Source organism: Rhinolophus hipposideros (genome assembly GCF_964194185.1).
Source record: "Rhinolophus hipposideros genome assembly, chromosome: 2".
Taxonomy (NCBI): domain Eukaryota; kingdom Metazoa; phylum Chordata; class Mammalia; order Chiroptera; family Rhinolophidae; genus Rhinolophus; species Rhinolophus hipposideros.
In genome coordinates, this window is record NC_138048.1 from 74,508,707 (window position 1) to 74,533,300 (window position 24,594).

The 24,594-nt window shown below is 35.4% G+C and overlaps 1 protein-coding gene across 9 annotated transcripts in view; it reads right to left on the reverse strand.

Moving 5' to 3' along the window:
• The window catches only part of LOC308505216 (multiple epidermal growth factor-like domains protein 6), a 607,252-nt gene that overhangs the window by 47,699 nt on the left and 534,959 nt on the right, over positions 1–24,594 (reverse strand). For 8 of the 9 annotated variants that reach the window (XR_013994481.1, XR_013994482.1, XR_013994483.1 and 5 more), the window contains exon 17: positions 312–443. The exons of the other annotated variant lie outside the window; for it this stretch is intronic. Coding sequence is in view for 1 of the 8 variants with exons in the window: in XM_081067036.1 (XP_080923162.1) it covers positions 312–443 (132 nt within the window). In the remaining 7 variants the exon portion in view is untranslated. The remainder of the gene's footprint in view (positions 1–311; positions 444–24,594) is intronic. 9 annotated transcript variants of the gene reach the window in all.

A 24,594-nucleotide genomic window follows, 5' to 3' on the forward strand; every position in this document is an offset into this window, starting at 1 on the left:
TTAATATGTTGCCAATTTGCTACATATTGATTTATAATAATCAGTTCATATTTTCTTCTTTATTTCTTTCTTTTTATATAGTTCTTGTCTTTTTGGCGGGGGCGAGGGGCATATTTTGAATAGAAAAGGCAAGATAGGAGAACAACTTACACAACAAAGTATATGTTTTCAACCATTCAGGTAAAAATTCCCATAAGATTTGCTATGAATTAGAAGGCTGAATTAACACTTGCCTTTTCGCATTTGGAGTGATGGCCCACCTTATTGTTGTCTCCTCAATAAATTACAACTAAAGCAGAGAACACACTTACTGAGATGACAGCGGTTTCCATGGTAGCCAGGCAGACAGGTACATCTCCCTGTGACTGGGTGACAGTCTTCATTCTTGGCTGAACACTGACATACCTGTTTACAGTCCTTCCCATATGTGCCTGGTGGACAAGCTAAGGGGAAGAGGAAATGTAAACCCAATGAATTAAATTTGTCTGTGTAAATATAGCTCTAAAAGTGAAAGCAGGGAAAAATTTATTAAATAAGACTATTGCCTACAGAAGTGTGCTGCCCTTTGGGATTTAGGTTTCATTAAATTTACTTGGGGATTACTTCACTGTTTGATTTTGTTTTGTTCAGTCAATTTGTGACCGACTGTCAAGGGCCGGCTACAATTTTCTTGTCACTGAAGAAAATCATAGTGTGATGTCAGGTAAAATCAACTGAAATAATAGTATAATTCATGAGGGACCACATATCTGGATAAAGATATTTTTTCTGGTGCAGCCGGTTTAAATTCTCAAGGTTGTTTCTCTCTGCACATTAGCATGTACTGTATTTGTGTCACTTGTCAGCTACTCTGCTGGGTTGTGCTGTTTCTTTTTACAGGCCGAACAGTAAAAACCTTTTGCTCCAAATTCTCATTAATATCATGCCATTTTGTTAAGAAAATAAAAAGGCTTTTTGGATATTTTCCAGCTAACAAAACAGAGTCAAGTAGACATTTTGAGTTTTCATGGTTGTGTCTAAAGACAATTCGAACAAATTCAGTGAAAATGAAATATAAATTTGACAAGTTGGTTATTACGTATTCTGAAGACCTAATATTGAAAAACAATTTCTGGGTCAACCTTTTTATTTATCACCTAGAGGGTATGGCATCATGAACGAATGAACCTGTTTTCAAAGATGTCACTTTGGAGAAGTTGTTGACTGTCTTGTTCACGGCACCTGTGTTTTTTGTTGACTGCCCCTGTGTGCCTGGGTTGCCAGTTGTTTTCTTAACATCCACTATCCTTAAGAATATTTCATCTTCCAGTTTTATTTAAGTGAATAATGGCAGCAGTGGCAGAAATTCTAATTTTAAGGGCCTTGCTTGTTTAGTATTAAAAACAAAGGCTGATTAAACACAGGGCAATTAGTAAAAAAAGAGGGTTTTATTTTCCTTTTCTGACTGGGATATATACAAATAAAAGAGCATTAAGTGGAATCTGACTCAGTTTCTGAACAGATTATGTAGTCAAATTATTTCTAATTATGTAGTCTGCTGTTGGTCTAGACATTGTTTTATCTGAGAGTCACTGATTGTTCCAATACATATCAATAACGCATTTATCCTGGACTTGCAAGGTATGCCAAAAAGCATATCTGGTTTTACTGCCTGAAGAAGTGGTTAAGCAAGAATAACTCACCATGGCATTTTCGTGGTGACTGGGAGTGGATATGTGTGATATGCTTGCTTCTTTCACCTACTGTCAGTAAACACGTGAAGGCATCATCTATATTACACTGTGATGGAAGGAGCTCCCTAATGGGAGGTTTCTAACATGAAAGGTGAACAATCAGAAAAATTAAAATATGTTTTATCTAGAAACCTAGAGCTGCAGTTATTACAAATTCTTCCCATCAAATTCCTCCCATCAGTAAGAAAACCTTTTTCTTTTTTGGCATGGAGTTATGTGAGCTAAAGCATGGTTTTCCCGCAGCAAATGCAGCCACAAAACCCTGTGCTATATGGGTATCAATAACACTGCGAAGTCAAAGTGGCTGTGCTGAACACAACAGAGTTTGTGTTTTAAATTCCAGTTTCTTTGCCTATTTAGCCATTTTCCATCTTGAGGTATGGGGCCATCTGGCATAGGCCTTTTGAGGGAAGGGACATTTGAACCAGTCTGCTTTGAGAACCATCACGATATCGTGCTGGTCGGCAAGCATCCATTAAATGTTGTGTGGTCTACTAGAGGAAATGGCGTGAACTTTGGGACAAGTAGGCCAATCAATGCTATTGACCTTATCTCTGGCTTTAAATAAGTTATTTGAGCTCCAAGACTCTCAATTTCCATTTTTTTTTATAATGGGATTAATAAAATCTATCTTGTGAATTGTTATGAGGAACAGCCTAGTGGACATAGTAACATATAAGAATCTCATAGTGCTTCAGTAAAATTCATTTTCTTTCCATTGAAACACATTTAAAATCAGAACCAAGTAGTTAACAAAGGTGCTATATATGGGCAAACATCATAAAAACATTCAAATATTTATGGAGAAAATTATCCAATATTTAAAAACCATCTTTATATACGTATCTGCTATCAGGAAAAAATATATATATTTCTAAAATAACAAGAAAAAATACATTGAAATCACATGACATGAAATTTTTGAAACACATATAAATAAAATTTTTAGGCACATTTTCATCTTTGATTCTTGAACTCCAAAGGAATTAAAATTGCAGAAGATAAAAATAATGTACCCATAACCTCCTAAAGCTCTTAAAATCAGTTTTCAAAGGAACTTACAATATATATTGCTAAACAATAAAAAGAAAATGAAAATAAAAGCAAGAAAAAAACATTCTGAATGTTATCCAAAAAAAAAAGTTTTGAGAAATATTATAATATTTCTTAGATAGCGTATGCATCATGAAAACATCCATCAATTGCCACCTGGTTAATTAATGATTACATTGACTAAGACTTCAGAGGAAATCAAAGTTAATGCAAAGCTTGCCTTGTGTCTTCTGAAAGAGAAGATGATTTGTTAGTTTATTGTTTCATGCTTCCAGATAGACTTCACTATGGGGCATGACTTAACCCATATTCCAAGACATGCAGAATATTGGAATGTTTTCATTCAGGCAAGGAATATTTCTTGGATACCTACAATGTGTTAGGTTCATAGCAGTGAGCAAAAACAAACATAATTCTTATACTTATCAAACTTGCAATAGTGGGGAGATAAACACAATAAAATAATCATTCAAATAAAACATCTAATTTAAAATGTTATAAAGGTACAAGGTGCTATGAAAGAGAATAGGGACCCCAATTTGGACTTGCAGGTGTGGGATGGGGGGTGTTAATTCCAGATGTTCTCTTTGAGGAGACCACTATTTAACTGAGATCTGAAACACTAGAGAAAGTATATGTAATGGGAAGCAGAAGGGAATAGGAAAGCGGTAGGGAGATGAACATTTTCCAGAGGGAAAGACCCAGGTATGTATGAGTTACTGATAAGAGACCTAAATAGTATGTTGGCAATGGTATGTATGTATGTTAGATAATAATCAGACTTACATTATTTTAAATGTTTCCGCATTAATTTCCTATGACTGCTGTAACAGGTCACCACAATTTTAGTGCCTAAAACATTACAAATATATTATGTCACAGTTCTAGAGGTCAGAAATCTAAAACCAAGGTATTGGCAGGTCTGTTTTCCTTCTGGAAAATTGAGCGGGTGGGGTTTACTTCCTTACCTTTTCCAGCTTCTAGAAGCCACTTACATTCCTTGGCTTGTGTCGCCTTCCTCCAAGCATCTTCCAAGCTAGAAGCTTAGCTTTCTTCTCTGATTGCCGGTTTCCCTCTTCTAAGAGGGAACCTTCGTGATTACATTAGGCCCATCCAGATGATCCAGGAAAATCTGATCTCTAAATCTCTAACTAAATCACTTCGGCAAAGTCTCTTTTGCCTCATACGACAACATATTCACAGATTCCAGGAATTAGGACATGGACCTCTTTGAGGGTTTGTTATTCCACCTACCACAATCTCTGAACTCCCAAATGTTTCAAGTGGCTTCTGATTCACCCCTTAGAGATTAAGTTATCACATAAGGTCATGTTCTTAACAATAGCTTTACACACAACTCTTTATAGAAATTAATACAAATATATTTTTAAAAAATGATATGATATAAAATTATATGAGAAAAGCATCACCAATTATTTTTAAAATCATTTTACTTAGGAAGGACACGTTTTAATCAAACTAAGAAGCACTTGAGATTCTTGGGAGAAGGTGGGACCCAGCAAGAACCTGGGAAACTTGAGTCCCCAGAAACATCTACAGTGAAACTTAGGACGAAGAGACTTCTCAATGGCTAAAACTCAGAGAAATGAAGGACTAACTGCAGTGAAGTGTCTAGATCATGAACTACTTTCTCTTCTTAATGTGCTACATAATAACATTATTTCCCTGTGTATTTATTCTATTTTTAAAATAGTTTTATTAAAAATATTGTGGCATACAATATTAGTTTCTGGTATACACCATAGTTATTCAACATTTATATGCTTAGAGAAGTGATTGCTATAGGCAGCCCAGCAGCCATCTGACACCGTACTATGCTATCATAATATTATGGACTATATTCCCCATGCTCTACGTACATCTCCATGACTTATTTGTTTTATACCTGGACATGTGGATGTTTTAGTCCCCTTCAACTTTCTCCCTCTTTTTAATTTTTTAGTTACAGTTGACATTCAATATTATTTTATATTAATTTCAGGTCTACAGCCTATGATTAGACACTTACATAATTTAAGAAGTGACCCCCCTGACTAGTCTAGTACCCACCTGGCACTATACATAGTTATTACCATATTATTGACTATATTCCCTATGCTTTACTTTACATGCCCATGATTGTTTTATAACTACAAATTTGTACTCATTATTTCCCTGTTTAAAACAAAAACCAAAAACTTTAGGAGCTCCTCCCTATAAAACAGTGTTTGTTTTTATGTATAACTTCTCCTTTTAGCGTGTGTTATCATGCACATAAGTAGATATTGAACTACTTGCCCAAATGATATGGTTTATAAGTGACAAAACCAGTGTTCTCAGGATTAGCCCCGAGCTTTCCCCCCCATCCTCTTAGGGATGCTTCTTAGGAAATGAGAGGGACATTAATATTATATAACATTGAAAGGATTACAAAGCTGAACAACAGACCAAGTTGTGGCTTAATTTACCAGGTAGGAAAATCATCTTGGAAATATTTATACTGAAAATTTATATTGTTCATCTTGTTTACTAATGAGCCATTCAGACCATTGGAAGAACTGGTCAAACCAGTTTGAAGTAATACAGCTGATGTCTTTTCCTCGCTGAAATCATTCTGGGCAATCAAATGACCACAAAACACTCTAGTGTGGCTTCTGTGTAGATTTCAGCTGCCACTCCGTATCAAAACTACATTTTACTCTTTTAATTAACCAGTGGACATACTCAAAAAAAAAAAAAGAATTGACAGTGAGTAGGGTAAAATTTATATCACTTTGACCATGAAGATATAACCTGAACAGATAAATATACAAAAGATTTTGGAAAGGGAAAATAGTATTTTGTTGGCTTCCCAGGAGTTTGATTAATTTTTATTAAAAATTGAGGAGTCAGTTTTGCTTAGATTCAAGCTGAGACAAAGTCACTTAGAGAAATAAGCACTGGCCATGTCATAAACATTGCCCCTCACCAAGTTTTACTCTAGGCTAAATTTTATGATAGCACTTTTTACTTCTAAGAAGTAAAATTATCTTCTTCAAGGTGACTTCTGAAAGGTGATTCACAGCTTTACTTTTCCCACTAAGATCTAAAGGTAAATGAAGTATTAACTACAAATTTAATGAGCTTGTTTTTATTTAATTGTGTGATTCACTGCCTTTTATCATTATATTCGGTGAGCAACATATCTGGCTGGCAAACATTTCATTAGGTGGCATATAGAATTCAAATTACAAATATAAGAAATGCAATGAACTGAGTTTTTGTTTGAAAATCCATGAAAATTTTATAATTTGACACGACATAGAATAGCTTCTTGTTGGAAGACCCTGTCCAGCCTCGCAAGAAGATACATTGTGCAGTCCTAAGATCACAGTCTCTCCACTGTGACAGTTACAAGCTCTGAGGCCATCTATAGCAGTGCAACGTCCCTGACAAGCTAAATAAGCATAAGCAGAAAAGTGTTTTAGATGGTCATAACAAGTACTTAACCCTTCCACTAGTTAAACAAACAAACAACACCAACAAAAAACTAAAGCCTATAGGTTTCATGATGGGCAGAGAGATGTATTTAAATTTCATCGAAAACTTTGCTTCTCACAAATTAGGATTGACTTTCGGAGGTTTATGACAGCATATTTTGCTCAGGTCTTTATCAAAAGCCTGGTGATAGATCAGCTGTCATCTACCCGCTCCTTAGAATGTCTTTGTAGTAAACTAATGGTCCAGCAGACCAGCCAAGCTGACAAGCAGATTATTTATTTGCAATCTGGTAAAAGAACTGACAACTTCATTGTTTTAATTGTTCATTTTTCATGGGTTGATGCATTAGCTCACCCGGATCTTTGTGCTTCAGTCAGAGAATAAATATATGGGAGTCAGAGCATCAGAATGCTTGGGTCCATCTCAAAGTTCAAGAAGCTGCAGATGGCCTTGGTGCTGGCTGTGATTCCCAGCATCCCACAGTATTTGGGGATTTTTTTTTTTTTTGGTCTTATCTTTGTTCTGCATCTCTTTCCTCTCTTTCAGGAAGACCTATGATGTCAGCTACTGATCTGATTGTTTCTTGAAACAATGTTCCTGGTTCTCACAGACTATTAAAGGAGAAAGACTGGAGTGGACCTAGAGTCTACATGTCTCAATCTGGGCGGGGGCCTGCCAGAGACCTCAGATATCAAGATATCATCAAGAGCAGATATAGCTCAAGTTAGAGCCTCTTAGAATCACCAGCAAATTTTTTTGCTAAATATACATGGCCTGACCTCATCCTAGGAGATTTTATTCTAATTTATTGAACCTTTGGTGAGGCCAAACATATATATATATATATATATATATATATATATATATATATATACACACACACACACATATATATACACACACATATATATATACATATATATATAATCCTATTGTAAACTCCTGTTGGGTAATCATTGATCTGGAGTCTAGACCAATATCCTCAAATTACAGATAAGATATCCAGTAGACTCAATCATTTGCCCAAGGTCATAGCTAACCAATGGAAGAGCTAAAGCTAGAATCCTGGGTCCTGATCCTCAGGTCAATGACCTGACCCTTAAGTCATGTTCCACATCAGACTTCATTCTCCAGCAGCTACTGAGATACTTCATGGAAGTTCTATCAACACCTTCACACATGCTAAAGTGTCAGGGCACAATATGGAGGTGGTCATTTGCACTCAAGGCTCCTCTGAAATGCTGGACCTCGGACAGCAGAAGACATCCCCACATTCCAGTTATAAACACGAAGATTCCTGTTAAGCTATTGTTACCCAAATTACATTATCACTTTTCTACTTTACTGTTTTTCTTTCATATTAAAATTGAGAACACCTCTACAACAAAGGCGATGTTTTATTATTTTTAATGTGCCCGGCACCTCAGATAGAACCCAGAACACAGAAGGTGCTCAATAAATGTTTGATGAAGGAAAGAAAGAAGAAAAGCTTCTCTAGTTCAATATACAGATCTGTGTGAAAGCCTGATCCTATATAAAAAGAGAACACTGTCTCTCTATGTGTTTATACATTCATTTGCTTAGTAAATGATTTTTCAACAGTTAAAATTATTCACAGGGTCTTACACTTGGCACTGATGATATGAATTTGAGTAAGACTAGTATCTAACAGACTAATTCAGAAAGACGTGAAGAATTAATGGAGAATAATCTGACAAGTGCCACTAATATAGACATGTAAAAAAGTCTAAGGTATATTAAAGAAAAGAAAAGCGAATCCTATCAGGAGGAAATCAGGGTGTTCTCAGAGAGGTGGCATTAGAACTGGGCCTAGAAGAGTGAGTAGGAATTCATCAGTCAGAAGGAAGAAAATGAATGAATGAAGTCTCTCATTGAAAGTGACAGACTTTTTTGTTTCATGGCTAGAGAACAGGGTTTAGGAACAAGTATGATGCTGAAGAGTTTTGTTGGTCCTTAAAAAAGAAGAATTTTAATATCACACCAAAGGCTTAATCTGGTGCAGGCAGTTGCCATACAAACATCATGATCAGACTGATGACAGTGTACATACTGGATTGTAAGATGGGAGCCCAGTTGGGGGTCATTGCAGGCAGATGAGAGAGAGAACATGAACCTGAACTGGAGATTTGGAAAGGAATGGAGATAAAGAATTGCACTGAATTTTTTTTTTTTTTTGAAAATGACAGATTGTATAAAAGTGGGAAGGCTCTGTCTGTTCCTAAATATTTCTCTCATTGTTTGCTGTTTTTAAAAACAGGCCTTTTCAGCTTACCTTGGCAATCGGTACTCTGGCTGGAGAGGGCAGACTGATAGAGCAGTGACAAAGCAAGAGCCATAGAATGTGAATGCTCTAGGGGCTCAGGAATGGAAAGCAGCATGAGCATGTGGATCAGAAAGAACAATGATCCTAAGACAATAGATTCTGAAAGCAGGTTCCACCTGGTGCATTTCTTTTGGTCTTATTTTTTGAGTATATGCTCATATATAGCCCAATCCCTAAGGAAATGTTTGGAGTGTTTCAGTGCTGAAGTCAAAGTGATGATGTTCCTTTTTGGACATCTTATATACCATTGTCAGCATGGCATCTTATGAGAGCATTGATGACAGCTAATGCTCTTTTTATAGAACTTGGTAGTTGTCATCCTCCGGATGTGTGGACAGTACTAATAAATATCTAGCAAAAGCATTTACTCTTCATCAGTGCTCCAGACGAAAGCCAAACAATAAAACAAAATTCTACGACTTTTGACATTTCAATTTAATGCTGATAGATTCTATTAATAATTATAGAAGAAATGCCTCCATTCTGAAAACCAAGAGTTAATTTATTCATGCCTGTTTTTCAATCTTGTGCTTTGTTCAGCCACTAAAAGGTAAAAATAAGTTAAAACTGTGGTTAGGAGATTCTAGATGTTGAGAATGCAGGAACTCAAGTGGGGGGAGAAAAAGAAGATTGCAGAAATAAGAGAAGGTAAGAATGACCAAATAGCAGGCATAAGAAATGAATGTCTTGGAGACCTCAGGAAAGGATCATGATTTAAGAGCTGATGTTTTCTGAGTAACTACTACGTGCCAGACCTGTGTTAAGCCCTCTACCTGTATCATCTTATTTGAAAATGAAAAACCTGTGAGGGAACAATTGTTATTCTTTTCATTTTACAGAGGAAACCTAAAGAAACTAATGTGAAGCCATTTGCCCAAAGTGTGCACAGCCAAAAATCAGCATTGATGACTCAATATTATTTTCTTAAACAATACATTACACTTCTTCCCGGGAGCAAGGGAGTGTGAACATACTCTATTGGTCTATGGGCTTTACCCAAGGACCTATGATTAATGTCTTTACCTCATTTCACAGAATCAGCATAGAAAAGTGAGAGGAGATCTGGACTGAGCATTTGGAGTTATGGATTCCTACGCCTGTTACTCTAGGGAAGTCACCTCCTCCCTGAGGGCCATATTGGATTTTGTCATTTTCATAGTTCTATTTAGTTTTACATTTCAAATAATTTTATCATAAAAATGATCAGTAAAACACCTCTAATGATGGAAATCTGGTACATTCTACTTTAGGATAAGTATATAATAAGTTGACTATCATATATTCCAAACCATAGTAACTAATAAGATTAGATCCTATAATATTTTTGTTCATTTATGAAACAATTAGATACTAAGTTTGAGATGCTATGTCATCAATCATTGTTTTCCTCATGATCCATAGAATTAAAAGGATAGAAATAGTATACAGAAAGAAGGACACTGATTTCCAACCCACTGCATTAGTGGATGGCACCAATCATATCTGATGCAAGAACTCTCTTTTGGAATGGTAATGATAAGCAATATGGTGATTAGACAAAGAGGGAAGGACCGGGTAGAGGTAAGAAACCGTGAGATCCAAAATACTTCAGTGTTTGTGCTTCTGTTCAAGTGTGTTAATAGACCCTTAAATGCATATCCAAAATAAAGTTTATAGAATCCAGGAACAGTGTAATTAATAGTAATTACTTACTTTATTCAGATTTGCTACCAGAAGACAGGTAATAGTTGTTTTGACTATCATCCTATAGTGTCATTTTGGGTATCCATACAAAATGAATTCTTAATGAAAATTCTTTCTTTGTATCAATATTAAGTTTAATGAAAGTCAACAAATGATATTCAACTTATATTAGTGAAACTTCTGTATCAGGGATCAGCTCAAAGCCCAACTTGACAAACAGATGTCTATTTGGCATACTGAATATTATTTCCTCTTTATCACTGTAGAAAAATAAAGCATCAAAAATAGAAACAGAAGAGAAGCAATTAATGCTGCCTTTCACGATGCAATAAAATCAGATAATGTAGTAGAGTAAGTAGACTCTTGTCGATTCAAATCATAAAATCATTGCTTTCAGGTCATGGCTTGTGAAAACAAATGCATTTCTTAACGCTGATATTTTAAAGACAGGTATACATACTTATAAACGTCCTTTGAGATTTCATTAACTCAATTTGCAAAAAAACTCAAAGTTGAGCAGATCTGTTTTTTTTTTTTTTTATTTCAAAGTAACCCCTTTGTCCGAATTCCTTAAGAATAAGAACAACAAGATACTTAAAGGAAACTGACCCCTAACTTTTATGAATTGTTCATCTCAACTTCCGCTACTTTGACTGCCAACTCTCCAAAACAAACTCCAATTCAATTAGTAATAAAATATTGCAACTTTCTGTGAAGCTCTTTCCCTTCCTAATGGCAGTTTACTTGGTCCAAAGTAAAGGACTGAAATGAACTACTTCATTTTATCATTCTTTCCTTACATATTGTCCTGAATAAGTCACATTCTTTCTTAATAATTTAAAAGCATTTTCATTTGTGACCTGGGAATGACTAGAAGAGCTTTTAATATTATTAAGTCTAGATCAAATCAATCCAGTCTAAATAGGGCATGGGAGTAATGCTTCTTTAACCACTCCTCCTTCTTACCAATTATTCACAACTATATTGGTGGCCTTGTTAGAAAATTCTTGACATGTACGATCAGAGGTGCAAAATGCAGGCCACTTTCATACATTTTGCTGACAACCTTTGAACCAAGCTGCCAAGTCAAAGCTTACCATGGTCTTAAAATCCAAATGGTGATTCATTGTTTGCAAACAGGGAGACAGATTACCATTGTTAACTTGACCTGAGCCTCTAACTCTGAGTCAAAATACTTGAAGACATGGGCATCTTAACTAGAGCAAGATATAAATCAGATTACCTTCAACACCACAAAGAAATGAATGGTTGGCATCTTATGAACTGTAAAGTGCAGTGGGTTTTCCTTGGAAGATGAAGTTGAGACAGATGACAAAAGACCCCATTACTTAATTGAGTTTAATAAAATATGGAGGAACAAACTTTGTCATGGTTTCAAATAGTCTGATGACTAAATAGAGTCATTCTGAGAGCTTGCTAACTGCACAGTTCTTGGGAATGAAATTTTCTAAGATTATGAGTGAGACAAGAAAAAGAGGACTCTCCAGTAACATGGATAATTTTGTCTTAATTTCCCTGCTGCAACCAAATGAAATTAGTGAGTTATTTTGTTTTAATAGACTCACTTGCAGGATTTAGAGCAAGATAAGAGTGGGGGGGGGGAACAGAGTAAAAAGGCTACTACAGGGAGACAAAGGGAAAGAATTTGTTCCAGAAAAGACAAACAATTTTGGTAAATGAAGAAGGTGTAGTGAGGTTAGGCGAGAGCTACGGCCAGGCCAAACATGATCATCAAGTAAGAATTTTATGAGCATGTTAAATCTCATCATGTATGAGTTAAACTGCAATTTTATTAAATGTTAGTTGAACTGAATCGAGGCAGTGTGGATTCACAATTGCGGAAAAGACTTGGACGTTTAAATAATAACAAATCATTATTGTTTTTGGTATATGACACCAGCTCTGCTTTTTCCAGTGAGTTTTAACTAGAAACTAGAGGTGAAAACTAAAATGTGTATATCATTTTAAAAAATGCTCATGAAATTGTTTGTAAAAGCAAACTAAATTAAAATTAAATGTTGAAAAATGTCTAATATTAATAACACTGATCCTAATATTTTGGTAGGTTGTATTTATTAGCTACTTTCTGCTTCTGATCTGAGAGGAGAACTTTCTAGATCAGTTCAGAAATGTGTGACAGTTCAATATTATTACTCTTGATGTATCCAGAAAGTACTGATTTTGCAAAAAAACAAAAACAACAACAAACAAAAAAAAACTTTTGAAAATTGTTCTAGAAAAAAAACAGCAAATAAGCTTTTCAGAGGCTTCTTCCCAAAATGCTCTGTAATTCACTATCTCCAAGAAAAGACGACACATCCTAGAAAATAGTCTATTTAAAACTAGATTAAAAAAGTGTAAGCTCTTGTGAAATCTGAAAGTTTTAAACATTGGCACAAGTTAGTTATTTAGAAGTATATGAACATTTCTATGGGTGTCTGGAGAATGGCAGACATGTGCACCTAAGGATACGTTCACCTAAGGATTCTGGCAGCATACGTATACACCTAAGGATACTTATGCACTCATGCACCTCTTACTGTGACCTTATCAACCTCTGTCAAAAGTGCTGGTGGAAACATGAAATATTCAGTTACTCACCTGGTTATTTAGCCTACACTAACTGGCCTGATTTTTCCCCCTTTTGAATTAATTGAGCTGATCAGCAGTGTTTGTGTTGTGAAACTGAGTTTATGTGATCTTCAAGGATTGGAAATATGTAGCTTTTTTCACAAAATAACCACATAAAGATAATGTTTTAAAAATAGATACTATTGCAAGTCAACTCCAGAATAGAGTATAAAAAAATTCCGTATTTGTGTGTATGTTAATTAACTAAAGTTTTATTCATTTTAAACTGTAGGAATCAATTGGACAAAAAAAAAATTTAAAGGTGCAAGTGGTGCAAGTGTAGTGGGCCCATTTACAAGGTGCGGGTAGAACTGCTCTGTTCACCTCCATTATTGCCTTTGGCTCCAACCCAGCCAGGGAGACAGGGCAATGCCCTTGAAATGGACTGACAGTGAAACATACTTTAGTGACAATTCAACCCCCAAATGTCATCTGTATAAGCCAAAATGGAAACTACAAGTCAACTTGCCCTTCCTCTCTCCCTCTCTCTTTCCTTCCTTCTTTCCTTCCTTCCTTCCTTCCTTCCTTCCTTCCTTCCTTCCTTCCTTCCTTCCTTCCTTCCTTCCTTCCTTCCTTCCTTCCTTCTTTCCTTCCATTCTTCCTCCCTCCCTTCCTTTCTCCCTCCCTCTCTCCCTCCCTCTGTCTCTTTTTCCCTTTCCTTTTTCAAATATAGTGTTTGTTTCTATGTACTACTCCAATGCCTGGTAGATGAACCAACTCTTGTTTTAAGGTTTTTGGACATAAACTTTTCAACCGCTGGGAAAATTTTAATATTTTTAAAATAGCTTCCCCAATCATACTGAAAAGCATTTGACCCATCAGCAACCAAACATGGACGATGCGGCACTTCTAACATAGAGCATGGAGAATTTTACACACAATATCTGTTATAGAGAACATACAACAATTTAAAAATATTCAGTCCAAAGGTTATTTTACACAACTGATAAAAAATTACTGCACAGCTGGAGCTTTATAATCCAAAATCACATTTCCAATTCAGAAAGTTATAGCATAAGGCAGAAATAAATTCAAGTTGATCTACATAAATCTCTTTCCTTTCTGGTTTGTATAAATGCATTTTTATTAAATTATTATTTTTTATAATAACATTCACACTCAGGAATTCATCCTATATACATAACTCATTTTTCAAACAAAAACCATATTCATGTATGTAACACACTCATTTTTCCTTATTCATATGTATTTTCCTTTCTAGCAATGCCATATTTTTTCAAGTTCATAAATTGGCAGCTATGTAATAATAATTCTGCCGCATTTCATCTTCTTTATTTCAAATATATTAGTTAATAACTAAAAATGGAACTTACGTAGAACAACCTAAATAATTAGAGACCTCGAAAGAAGAAATTATTGAGATACTTAAACTGACATTTATTCTTATCTAGTTAGAGTAGGAGGCAGGAAGGAGGGGGCTGTTTCCTCAATTAGCACCAGTCAGAGTCCAAAAAATTTCCCATACCCAGGAAGGCTGGAATGTGGATTTAAAAACTTCTATTTCTAAAATTTGAAGTATGGGTGACCAAAACAAAAACAAAACAAATGAGAGAGAGAGAGAGAGAGAGAGAGAGAGAGAGAGAGAGAGAGAGAGAGAGAGAGCACAAACTACTAAATTGAAAGAAATAGTCATACTCCAGTTCATCTAATGCTTGCTTACCATTCTATATTTCTATGTGTGGAATTTTACATTTACACAGAGCCAGAGATGCTCCATGCAAGTGGACACAGAAACCACCTAGGAAATATTCTGTGCTTGATAATTCCCTAAATTATTCCCTTGAGAGAAGCTCTACTTTGAATCTATTTACATGCATTCTCCACACACTGGGAAACATATTCAATTAATTAAAGTTCAGAATATCTCCCTTCCGGTATAGATTACTGGGGTAAAGCTAAACATAGTTAGATGAGGGTCAAAGGAGGAGAGAGGTATTCAGATGGGAGAAATACACTGAGGAGGGGCGGGGTGGGGATGGGAAGAGAGGGAGGGAAATGGACAAGCCTCCCTTGCTTTGCAGTTTTCCAAGGTGGGTTTGCCCCTTGATAAAAATTTTTGGGTCATGTAGGATATATATGGCTATCACTGAAGGAATTGGTTTTCTGTCAGAGGAAAATGGACAAAGTAGCCAACTTTTGTTGTAATTAATTTCAATCTGCTACTTGGGTGTATATTTAACCTAGTAGTAAAAGTATTTTGTTAGGAAAAAAATACTTGGCATTTCAATTCTGTTCTTTGCTAAAAAATCAAGAGGAAATGGTGGGTGTTGTAGTTTAGAATGGAGAGAAAAGAATGGGCAAATTGTGATAGGTGGTCTCTCTGGAGAAAGGGAGAAACAGGCTTAAGGGGTACAATAAAATTCATTTTAAGATATTCATGATTCCTTATTGAAGTTCTTTAAACTGAAGATCATATTGGTGATGAAGTAAAAAAGAAGTAAGAAGTTCAAAGATTCATTCTTGTCTGTATGTTAGAAATAATAATATCCACCCATCTTCTTTTACAGAATTTTTATAATAATTATTTTCAAATGATATAAAAATATTGTGGAAATATTAAATACTGTATTTTGCTGTGTATAATATGCACCCACATTTTTGCCCTAAACTTTCAGGGGAAAAAATCTTTTGTTTTAATTTCTTAATTCAAATTTGTGTTTGTTTACATTTATGTACTTGTATTTTGTATTATAAAGGCATTTTAGCATTTAGTTTTTAACGTTATGTAATATGTTAAAATAAACTTTAAGTAATAAATAATTACAAAACACAAGAACAGATACAAGGGACAAGAAATTTTGTGTGCGGGTAACACATTGACGATATTTATGTATCATGGAAGGCCAAGAACTCTTCATCATTGCAAGTTCTTTGTAAGTTCAACAAAACCGATTATGGTATTCCAGGGTATTATTTTGCATATGGTTACTGTTATTGATTTCTAGAGTTACACTTTTACCTCATAAGCACAAACATAAGAATTAAAAACATTTATGTAGATATGGAATTAGTACTATCCATGTATAATGCTCATCCTTATTTTTCCCCTCACAAATTTGGGCAAAAAACTGCACACAATACATGGCAAAAACACGGTACTTTTTATCGCTAATTTATGGAAACCAGGTCAGTTTGTCCAGTGATTTTTTTTTTTCTTTTCTGGAACTATTAAAGACTGATCATTCGGCTTCTACCTTCTGATAAAATCTGTAAAACAAATTTTGACAACTTTTTTCCCCAATTTTAAATTTACTTCACTAGTTGAAGTAAGTTATCTCAGTACTTGAAAAAAATTTAAACTACTGCCAAGATATTATTTGTCCTTAAACAGACTGGCAAATATTACAAGATTTGACATACCCAGTATTTGCCATAGTCAGGGCTAAAAAGCCCTTTGACACATAGTGTGGCTGCAAACTAGTGAAAGTTTCTTCTTCTTTTTTATTTTTTCAGAGATAGACACAACTTGCAATATCTATTAAAATTTTAAATACACAAGCCCTGCAATTACCCAGCTAGAGAACTTAAAAGAGGAACTCCCAAATCAGTGCAAAGTAATAAATGCAAGAATGCTCACCACAGCACTTTTTAAGTAGCAAAATACTAAAAATGATCTAAATGTCCATCTATAGACATTTGATTTATATTGATTTATAAAACAAATCATTTTAGGAATATACAATAGAAAATTCTGAAATCATGTGAAAGAAAGTGTAGATTTGTATGCACTGATAGGAAAAGATGCCCACAATATACAGTTTAGTGAATAAACAAAAAAACAAAACATAAAATTAATGTTTGGTGCAATTATATTTGTGTAAAAAAAGCAACTGAGAAGTGGGTTGGGAGAGAAAAATTGTAAGGAAAGCTTTTCACTTTACACAGTTTGCATCCATTAGTTTTCTTAAAAAAATATTTTTACTTATCATCTATTTTGATATATATGAGATATATAAAACAAGGATTTTGAAGGAAAAATAAGGTAACATTTACCCTCCTCCCCACCCTGCCCCCCCCCCTTTTTTTTTTGAATCCTGGTCTGGAAGCACAAGGGAAGAGGGAGCAATTGCCCTCTAGTGGAGAATTTTAGCAATGCACTTCTCTTAACAAGAATCCCACATTCTAAAGAAATTTCAACATCTGCATTTATTTATGCGTCGAATCAACTAGAATTTTATATTAGGTAATATCACAAAATATATAAAAGGCCAATGCCCTTGAATTTAATTCTTACTTTAAAAATCTTGAAAGCATCCTAATAAAATTTGAATTTATGATGCATTTTCTGTGTGCAACATGACAGTACCCACATGTTCAAATACATTTCACGAGAAAGGTCTGAGCACTTTGACAGTATATTTGCTAGCATAGAGGCTTCAATTACAAGAAAGGCTGACTTCTAATAATTACAAAAGCTTGTTGCTAATTGAAAATTCAGTTGTTGCCTATGCCAATCTCTAAACTAGGATCTATGTAGGCAGCTGCCACCTCAAAAACGGAATCACTGTATGTGAATAATGAAGGTGCTTATTTTCATGGGCTAATCTAAAACATTTCTAACAAGAGAAACTATTTCAAACTATATATGGCTATGTCAACTGCCAAATTCCCTCGGTCCAGTTGAAGGCGTGCAGAGTTTCCTGTCAACTTGTGCTCTGAAGCAGAACAGTCTCCAACCCGACCACTGGGCTTGCTCCATACTAAGTATTGGCTACCTTGGAAATGTACCGTCTCTCAGTGTAAAACTCCCCAAAGGGCAATTCAAATCACATTTAGAATTTCCTATTTACATTGCAACGGCCATGGCAGAAGTTTGAATGTCACAGTACAAGTCTGGTACCAAAGCTGAGTGTGTTCAGCGGATTCAGTTTCAGAATTCACTTCACATGAGCATGTTTTCATCAAGTCAAAGGCGGAGGGGGTGTCATGGGATAAGTTCATGTTATGAACCCTGGTCTTAACTCTTTATCATCTTGAACAAGTAAACTAGTGTTTTCGCCCTTGAAAAGAAAGAAAGAATTTACCAGATTATTTCACATCGTAACCTTGCTTTTTAAATGCTTATGCAAAAATGTTATCAAGCAGAAATAAGCCTCTAATATTTCCAGTTTAATTTCCTGTGTGAGAAAGAGAAATTTCGTTAGAACAGCCCAGCAATTAGAGGCTATTTTCCTGAAGAGGAATTTTTTTTTTCTAGACAAGTAATAAAGGTTGCTAATTACTTATCTTTCTCAAGCTGTGTCCACACTGATGGAAAATATATTGTGACATCATTTTTCTTTCTTAAATATATGAATATATAGGGGTAGAGTTTTCAGAGTAAATAATCCGACAAACTTTGTTTTGTGTGCTTTGTTTGGCTTTTTTGTTGTTGTTACTGTAAAATATAATCTGCAAGGAGAAAACGTTATTCCAAATGAACAGTCACACATAGGCATACCATCTTAATCTCCAGATTCCAGTCCATCCAGCTGAGGTGAACTTGAAAGAGCTCTTCCAGACAAAGCCGGGAGGTAAACCTGGCAATGAATAGTACTGTTTCATGTCACTAGTTAATCCCTGGGTAGTTAAGTTCACATCCACCCAAGGTTCCCTATTGTAGACATGAACCTTTATTTCCAGGAGTGGATGATCTGCCTAGCAATTTATTACAATCCGACTTGAAATAATTTATTCTGACCTGTCTATTTTGAAGTTTGTTTAAAAATAGGGTGTCCCTAAAATGTGTGTTATCATCCACTTCTAGGATCAAAAAAAAAAATACTCTTATTATTTGGCCTTTGCATGGTTATGGAAAAAATAACGTAAGTATCCTTTGGCTAAGGCTGCCTTTGAACAATACTGAAATGGAGACAAATTGCTGACTTAATTTGCAAACCGATAGAGCCCTTTTGGAGCTGGGACTATGTGTGTTACCATCACATAAAATACAAGAATTCACAAATATATTTGAAGAGAGTGGAGTTATTGGGTAGAAGAAAATAAGATGTTGTTTGTTATTCAAAATCTACTGGGGTAGAAATTATTTTTCTTGCAACATTTTAAATCTGCTAGAACACTTTGAACCAGTCACTGACAGTGGATTTTGATAATAGATTAGCATGTCAGATTAAAACTTATACTTTCCTAAAACACTGTTATCAATCTTTTTGGAGATCCAAAGTTCATTCCATAAATTTTATTTCATGTCAAGTACCAAAACAAATAGTAAAAGAGAAAAGCAGATCTTTTTATATACCACCGTCAAAGAAGACAGAAGCTGGCTACTTCAGAAATAATATAAATTAAAATAGTTATAGTTATAATTATTATTAGTTATAATTATTATTTCTTTTAATATGAACTTATGCATTATTCAGTGCCATCTTATTTTAATACTCTTGTCATCTAGTTAAGAGAAATCCTGTAACTACCTTACTGCACACCGCAGTGTAATAAAAAAAATAAGGGGGTGCTTGGAGTTAAACAGATTTGGCTTCTATACTAGCTCTGCAAAATGAAGATGACAATACTTACCAGACATTCTGCTGCCGTGTATTAAAGATAATGTTTTTACCACAGCTGGCCCCAGAGCCTGGCATAAAGTTGGCAACAACTGCAATCAGTAGCTTTATTCCTGAGTGATAAAGGCTTTGCTAAGGGACAGAGGTTAAAGGCAAAACCCCAGAGCTGCCAGAAGGAAAACTATAAAAATTATAAAAATTACAGTTAGAATTCAGGCTGCTTGTCCGAGTTTTCAACCTATGGTAAGTTATTCATTCAAGCATAAGGAGTAATCCATTTCAATGTTTCCCAGTCTTCGTTTATCTATAATCAGAAGGAAAGATTTAGCCAAATTGCACATTATGTAGAAATTAAAGCATATAAGCATTTGAGAATTTTATGTGACTGCTCATTTTATAAAAAGCCGGATTATGTCACTTCTCTGCACAAAACCCTTCACTGGATCCTCCGTTTCATTCAGCCAACAGCCAAAGAGGTACAGTTGTATCTATATAAGGCTGTATATAACAATCCCTCCACTCTACTTTCCTGATTTCATCTCTACAATTCTTTCTATCTGTCTTTCCACTCTTGATCCACTGGCCTCTTACTGTTCCTTAAGTCTCTCACCTTGACTCAAATCTTGCCTTCTCTCGGTCATTTTGACTACTCTTTACTTCTCGGCTTTGCCTACCTTGCACCCTCTATCCCATTTACTCTATTTGTTCTACTTTATCTTTTACCACTAGCACTTATCACCTTCCATCATGCTACAGAATGTACTTTTTATGTTTATTGCTTATTATCTGTTTTCTCTTGCTAGAATGTAAGCTCTAGGAGGCAGTGCTCTTTGTTTTGCTCATGGATATGTCCGGAAACCTAGATCAGTACTTGGCCCACAGGAAAATGGGCAGAAGATGTTAACCAACAATTAATGGAAGAGTATAGTTTAAAAAGATGAAAAACCTCACCAGTAGTCAGAGAAATACAAACAAAAATAATATTTTCTTTGAAAGTCTGACACAAGTCAGACAACAAAGTAATGTAATTGCAACTCTCGCATACCTGGTACCTACTTTGAAGAGCAGTATCATAACATTATTAAACAAAGTTGGATATGCAATATCCTATAACCCTGCAAATCCACACCTAGAACAAACCATAAAGGAACTCTACCACATGTGCACATGGAGACATGCACAGAGATGTTTGCTGAAATGCAGTTGGCCATGCTAAACAATTTGAAAACAACCTATATGTTCCCCTTTAAGAGAACAGAGAACAAAGTTGTGGCATGTTCATGCAACAGTAGGCTTTTAAGCACTTAAAAGAAATGGACTCAGCCAACATATTAATACAAACAAACTTCCAAAGTAATGCTGAGTTTAAAAAGTTGCAGGTTGAGAAGCACAATATGATGTTATTTGTTAATCAAAGATTAAAAGCTTACAAAATAATACTATATGTTGTTAACTAAATACAGTATTAACTTCTTAACTCTGAACTTTATAAAGCACCACACTCCCTACCTCAGCGTCAAAACTTTTCCTCTCACCCTGATTTTGACTCTGCTCCAAATTTGGATGAAGTTCAGTGGTTCTGCCCCCAGTACAAAGAATAGAAGTTGTGCCTCTGAACTGCTTCCACATTGGTTTCACATAAACAGGCTTGTTTTAGTTGACTGTTAGGGAGGGCTGCCCTAAATCTCCAAAATTGCACACAATGTTTGCATTAAATAATCTAGGTCATTAGAGTTCAGCCATGACTTTTCTAAAGGGCTGTTTTCATAGACTTTATCTTGTTCCATGTGACATATCTTCAGCAATAGAGCATTTTAGTTGTTTTGTGCAGATATAGCTCTCAGTTTTGGAGGAAATAAAACCATACTGTGGTTCCTAAATACTAGATTATAAGAAAGAGACCAAAATTGTTAGATACTATCTAAATATGTGAAGCTTTAAGTACATAAACAGGTAACTCACACGCTTTCTAGAATGCCAGCAACTTCATTTGTTATTTGAAACAGGGCAAAACAACATACCAGTTTCTAAATGTTCAATAAGTCCTTTTTTTTTCTTTCTTTTGAAACATTCCAATTTTTCACTGAATGTTTTACTTAAGATGGAAATGACCAAGAAGGTCCTTGGCTCCCAGCAAAAAATCTTCTCTTTTTAACTGTGAACATGTCTCTTTTATAGTAAACATTGACAGAATGAGATTAGGTTGGTCCTAGACAAAATTGTTAAGAAGAAACAGCTTGTTTGTATTCTCAAACTTCATCTAAAAGGCTTTCTTCATTGTAACTCCTAGTCACAATGATTCTCATCTGATTTTCTCTACATTAGTTACTAGTTAGCTGTTAGACAGCTTGGAGTTTCAGGGGTTATTGGTTTGAGTCTAGGAGTTAAACTCAGGGTTATCATGATCTCTCTGGAATAGTGAAAATGAATGTGTATATACATATTTTACTAAGGAGAATTTCCATGGCTTTTGACAGATCCTCTAAGAGGCTGAGCACTGAAAAAAGTTAAAAAAAAATGTTTCAAGAATTGAGCATTGCTTCCAGCAGTGGTTTTCGCAGAGTGCAAAAGTTGCTAATTCCTTGGCCATATCTCCGAGATAGTGATTAAACTTATCTGTGGTAAAATTCAGGAATCAGTGTTTTGTTTTTTTAAAAAAGTACCTCAATAGATCCTGATACAAGAGATAAAACTAATCTACAGAATAAAATTTAGATTTTTTTTTAATGTTGCCTTTATGATCTCTGTCCCTAATACATCTTTCTAGTCTTAATTCTAGTCTTATTTCTAGTCTTATTTCTTATTTTTTCCACTGTTCACACTTCCCTGCAGACAGGTAAACTTTTCTTCCACTTATTTATTCTTGCGTTCAAAGAAGCTGTTGGATTCATTATAGGGGCCCTGTGTTATGCTTCAAAGATGCAATGGTTGACAAATACTTTAGTTACAAGAAACAACCAGCTTTTCTTCACATGTATTTCCTCCTCCTTTACCAGGTAAGTGCCTATTAATCCTGGGAGACCCCCGTTGAAATATCAAATGTCTTGTACAACCATTCTAGATCCTTTGGGGCCTACTTCTTGTTTGTTTTTTTCCCAGTGGATCCCACGCATTTCTTCACACCTTAATTAGACTGTTGTGAGGTTATTGGTTTTGGTTTCTGGTTTCTGGTTTCTGTGCTTCTCACTGTCAGGGATCCAAGTACAAATCTTTAAAGTATCCAGCTGGCTCCCTCTGGTTCTAATGCCAAATTCCCAATAATACTTGGATGAGGAAACCATCATGCTTTCACACCTACCAAGAGTACATGCATTTTAGTGAGATACTCTTGAAACCTAGAAATCCATGAGGAGAAACAGTAAAGGATTCCCAGGACTGGAATTGTAAGTGCAATGGCATACGATGGGGGCAAGATACACTAGTTAGTGAATCTTCATTAAATCTGGCAGTGCCTCTGAAGACCAAGTTCCCCAAGAGAATCTGTTGCTGTACAGAAGGATGAGAATATATCCAGGCATTGGCCCTCGTGACTAGAATAATCTTCAGCTCAGAGTGAACACTGGAACACACCCCAGAACTAGTTCTCCTATCAGACAATTTTAAAGACACTGTCACCAGCGGGGTCACTGGAATTTTACTGGATTTGGAAAGAAATCATAGGAAAAAATACTGAGTCTATGTAAAGTTGGTTTTATCCTTAAAGTCTTTCAGAAAGCCTACAAGTTGCAAGGAAATAAGGCTGCATTTTCCGAGTCTTGAATGCAGTGACAACGGTGGGGGTCAAGCCACAGAAAACATGCCTGGTAAAGAAAATTCAGTTGATAACACCCGAACCCAGTCTTACTTTTATGTCAATTCAGCAGCTACCTATTAGGCACTCTTTTCAGAGCCAGGGATAAAAAGTATAAATAAAACATGATTTTTTTGCTCCAAATGAGTGCCTAAATTTATGCATGAGCTTGATATTTTTGAAGTATTTATATGTCCCTAAGAATAAGCTACAATATACACAATATACATGTAATTTATATATTTTCAGGACATTTATTCTATATGCTCTGAAATTTGTAAAATTTTAAAATGCTGTGAAAGTATACATCACATTACTAGAGATATCATGTATTTTCTTCTTAAAGCATGGATCTTCAGGGATGTACTTCTTGAATTTTCAGTCTCATAGGTCACTGACATTTATTCAGTTTGAAGCTCCTTCATTGCTCAACAGAATGTTTTTCCTGTGTTGGGACATTGGATTTCCATGCTTTGTATATATGTATTCACACATATAGAGATGAAAACACGTGGACACAAATCTCTTAAATACAAGACATGTATGTGGTCATAAATGTGTGTTGAGATTGACAGGCACACTTTTCCTTCACTGTCCATCCCAGAGATTAGAAACTGGACGTCAGTAGACTGAATCAAACAGGCAGATACCTTTTCATTTTTATTTTTTATTTTTTTTTCCTTTTCATTTTTAAAACTTAAAGATAAACTTAACATTGAATCCACACTCAGAAACTGGAATATTTCACATAAAAATTCCGATTTCTGGCTTGTCTTGAACATATCAGAAGTCCTAGCAGCCTGGGGCCAACCTTCCTGGGTGGCCACAGTCAGTGGACTGGAAATCAACTGAGTGGCCGCTCCCATGACAAGGAAAGGAATCTACAGGACATCCCAGTTTTCCTTAACATCTCTTAGAGCCTGGGGAGCTTTCAAATTTTTGGCTTCCTTTCTTAAAAACTGTAGTTTTACTGCCTGAAAAGAGTGGCCTTATATATAATATCCACATATATTAGATGCTGCGTGTATGCTCCAATCATCCCAAAGGGCTGAAAGTATTATTCCTGACTGACTATAGCATCTCCCTCAGGTGGAGTGAAAGAAAAAAGAAAGAGGTGACACAGCATCTGATTGGAATGGGCACCCTCATATATGTTCTGTTTCTTCCTTTCCATGGAGGGCATCAGGGAGCTGGGAGACCTGATGCCCTGGGACCTTCTTCCATCTTCTTCTGGATTTTTTTTCAGAAGCCAGGAGTAGGCACTGTTATACTTAGATCTAAGGAAATAAGTGTTAATCTACCCTAAAACAGGTACAATTGTCCGTAGCAGTGGTT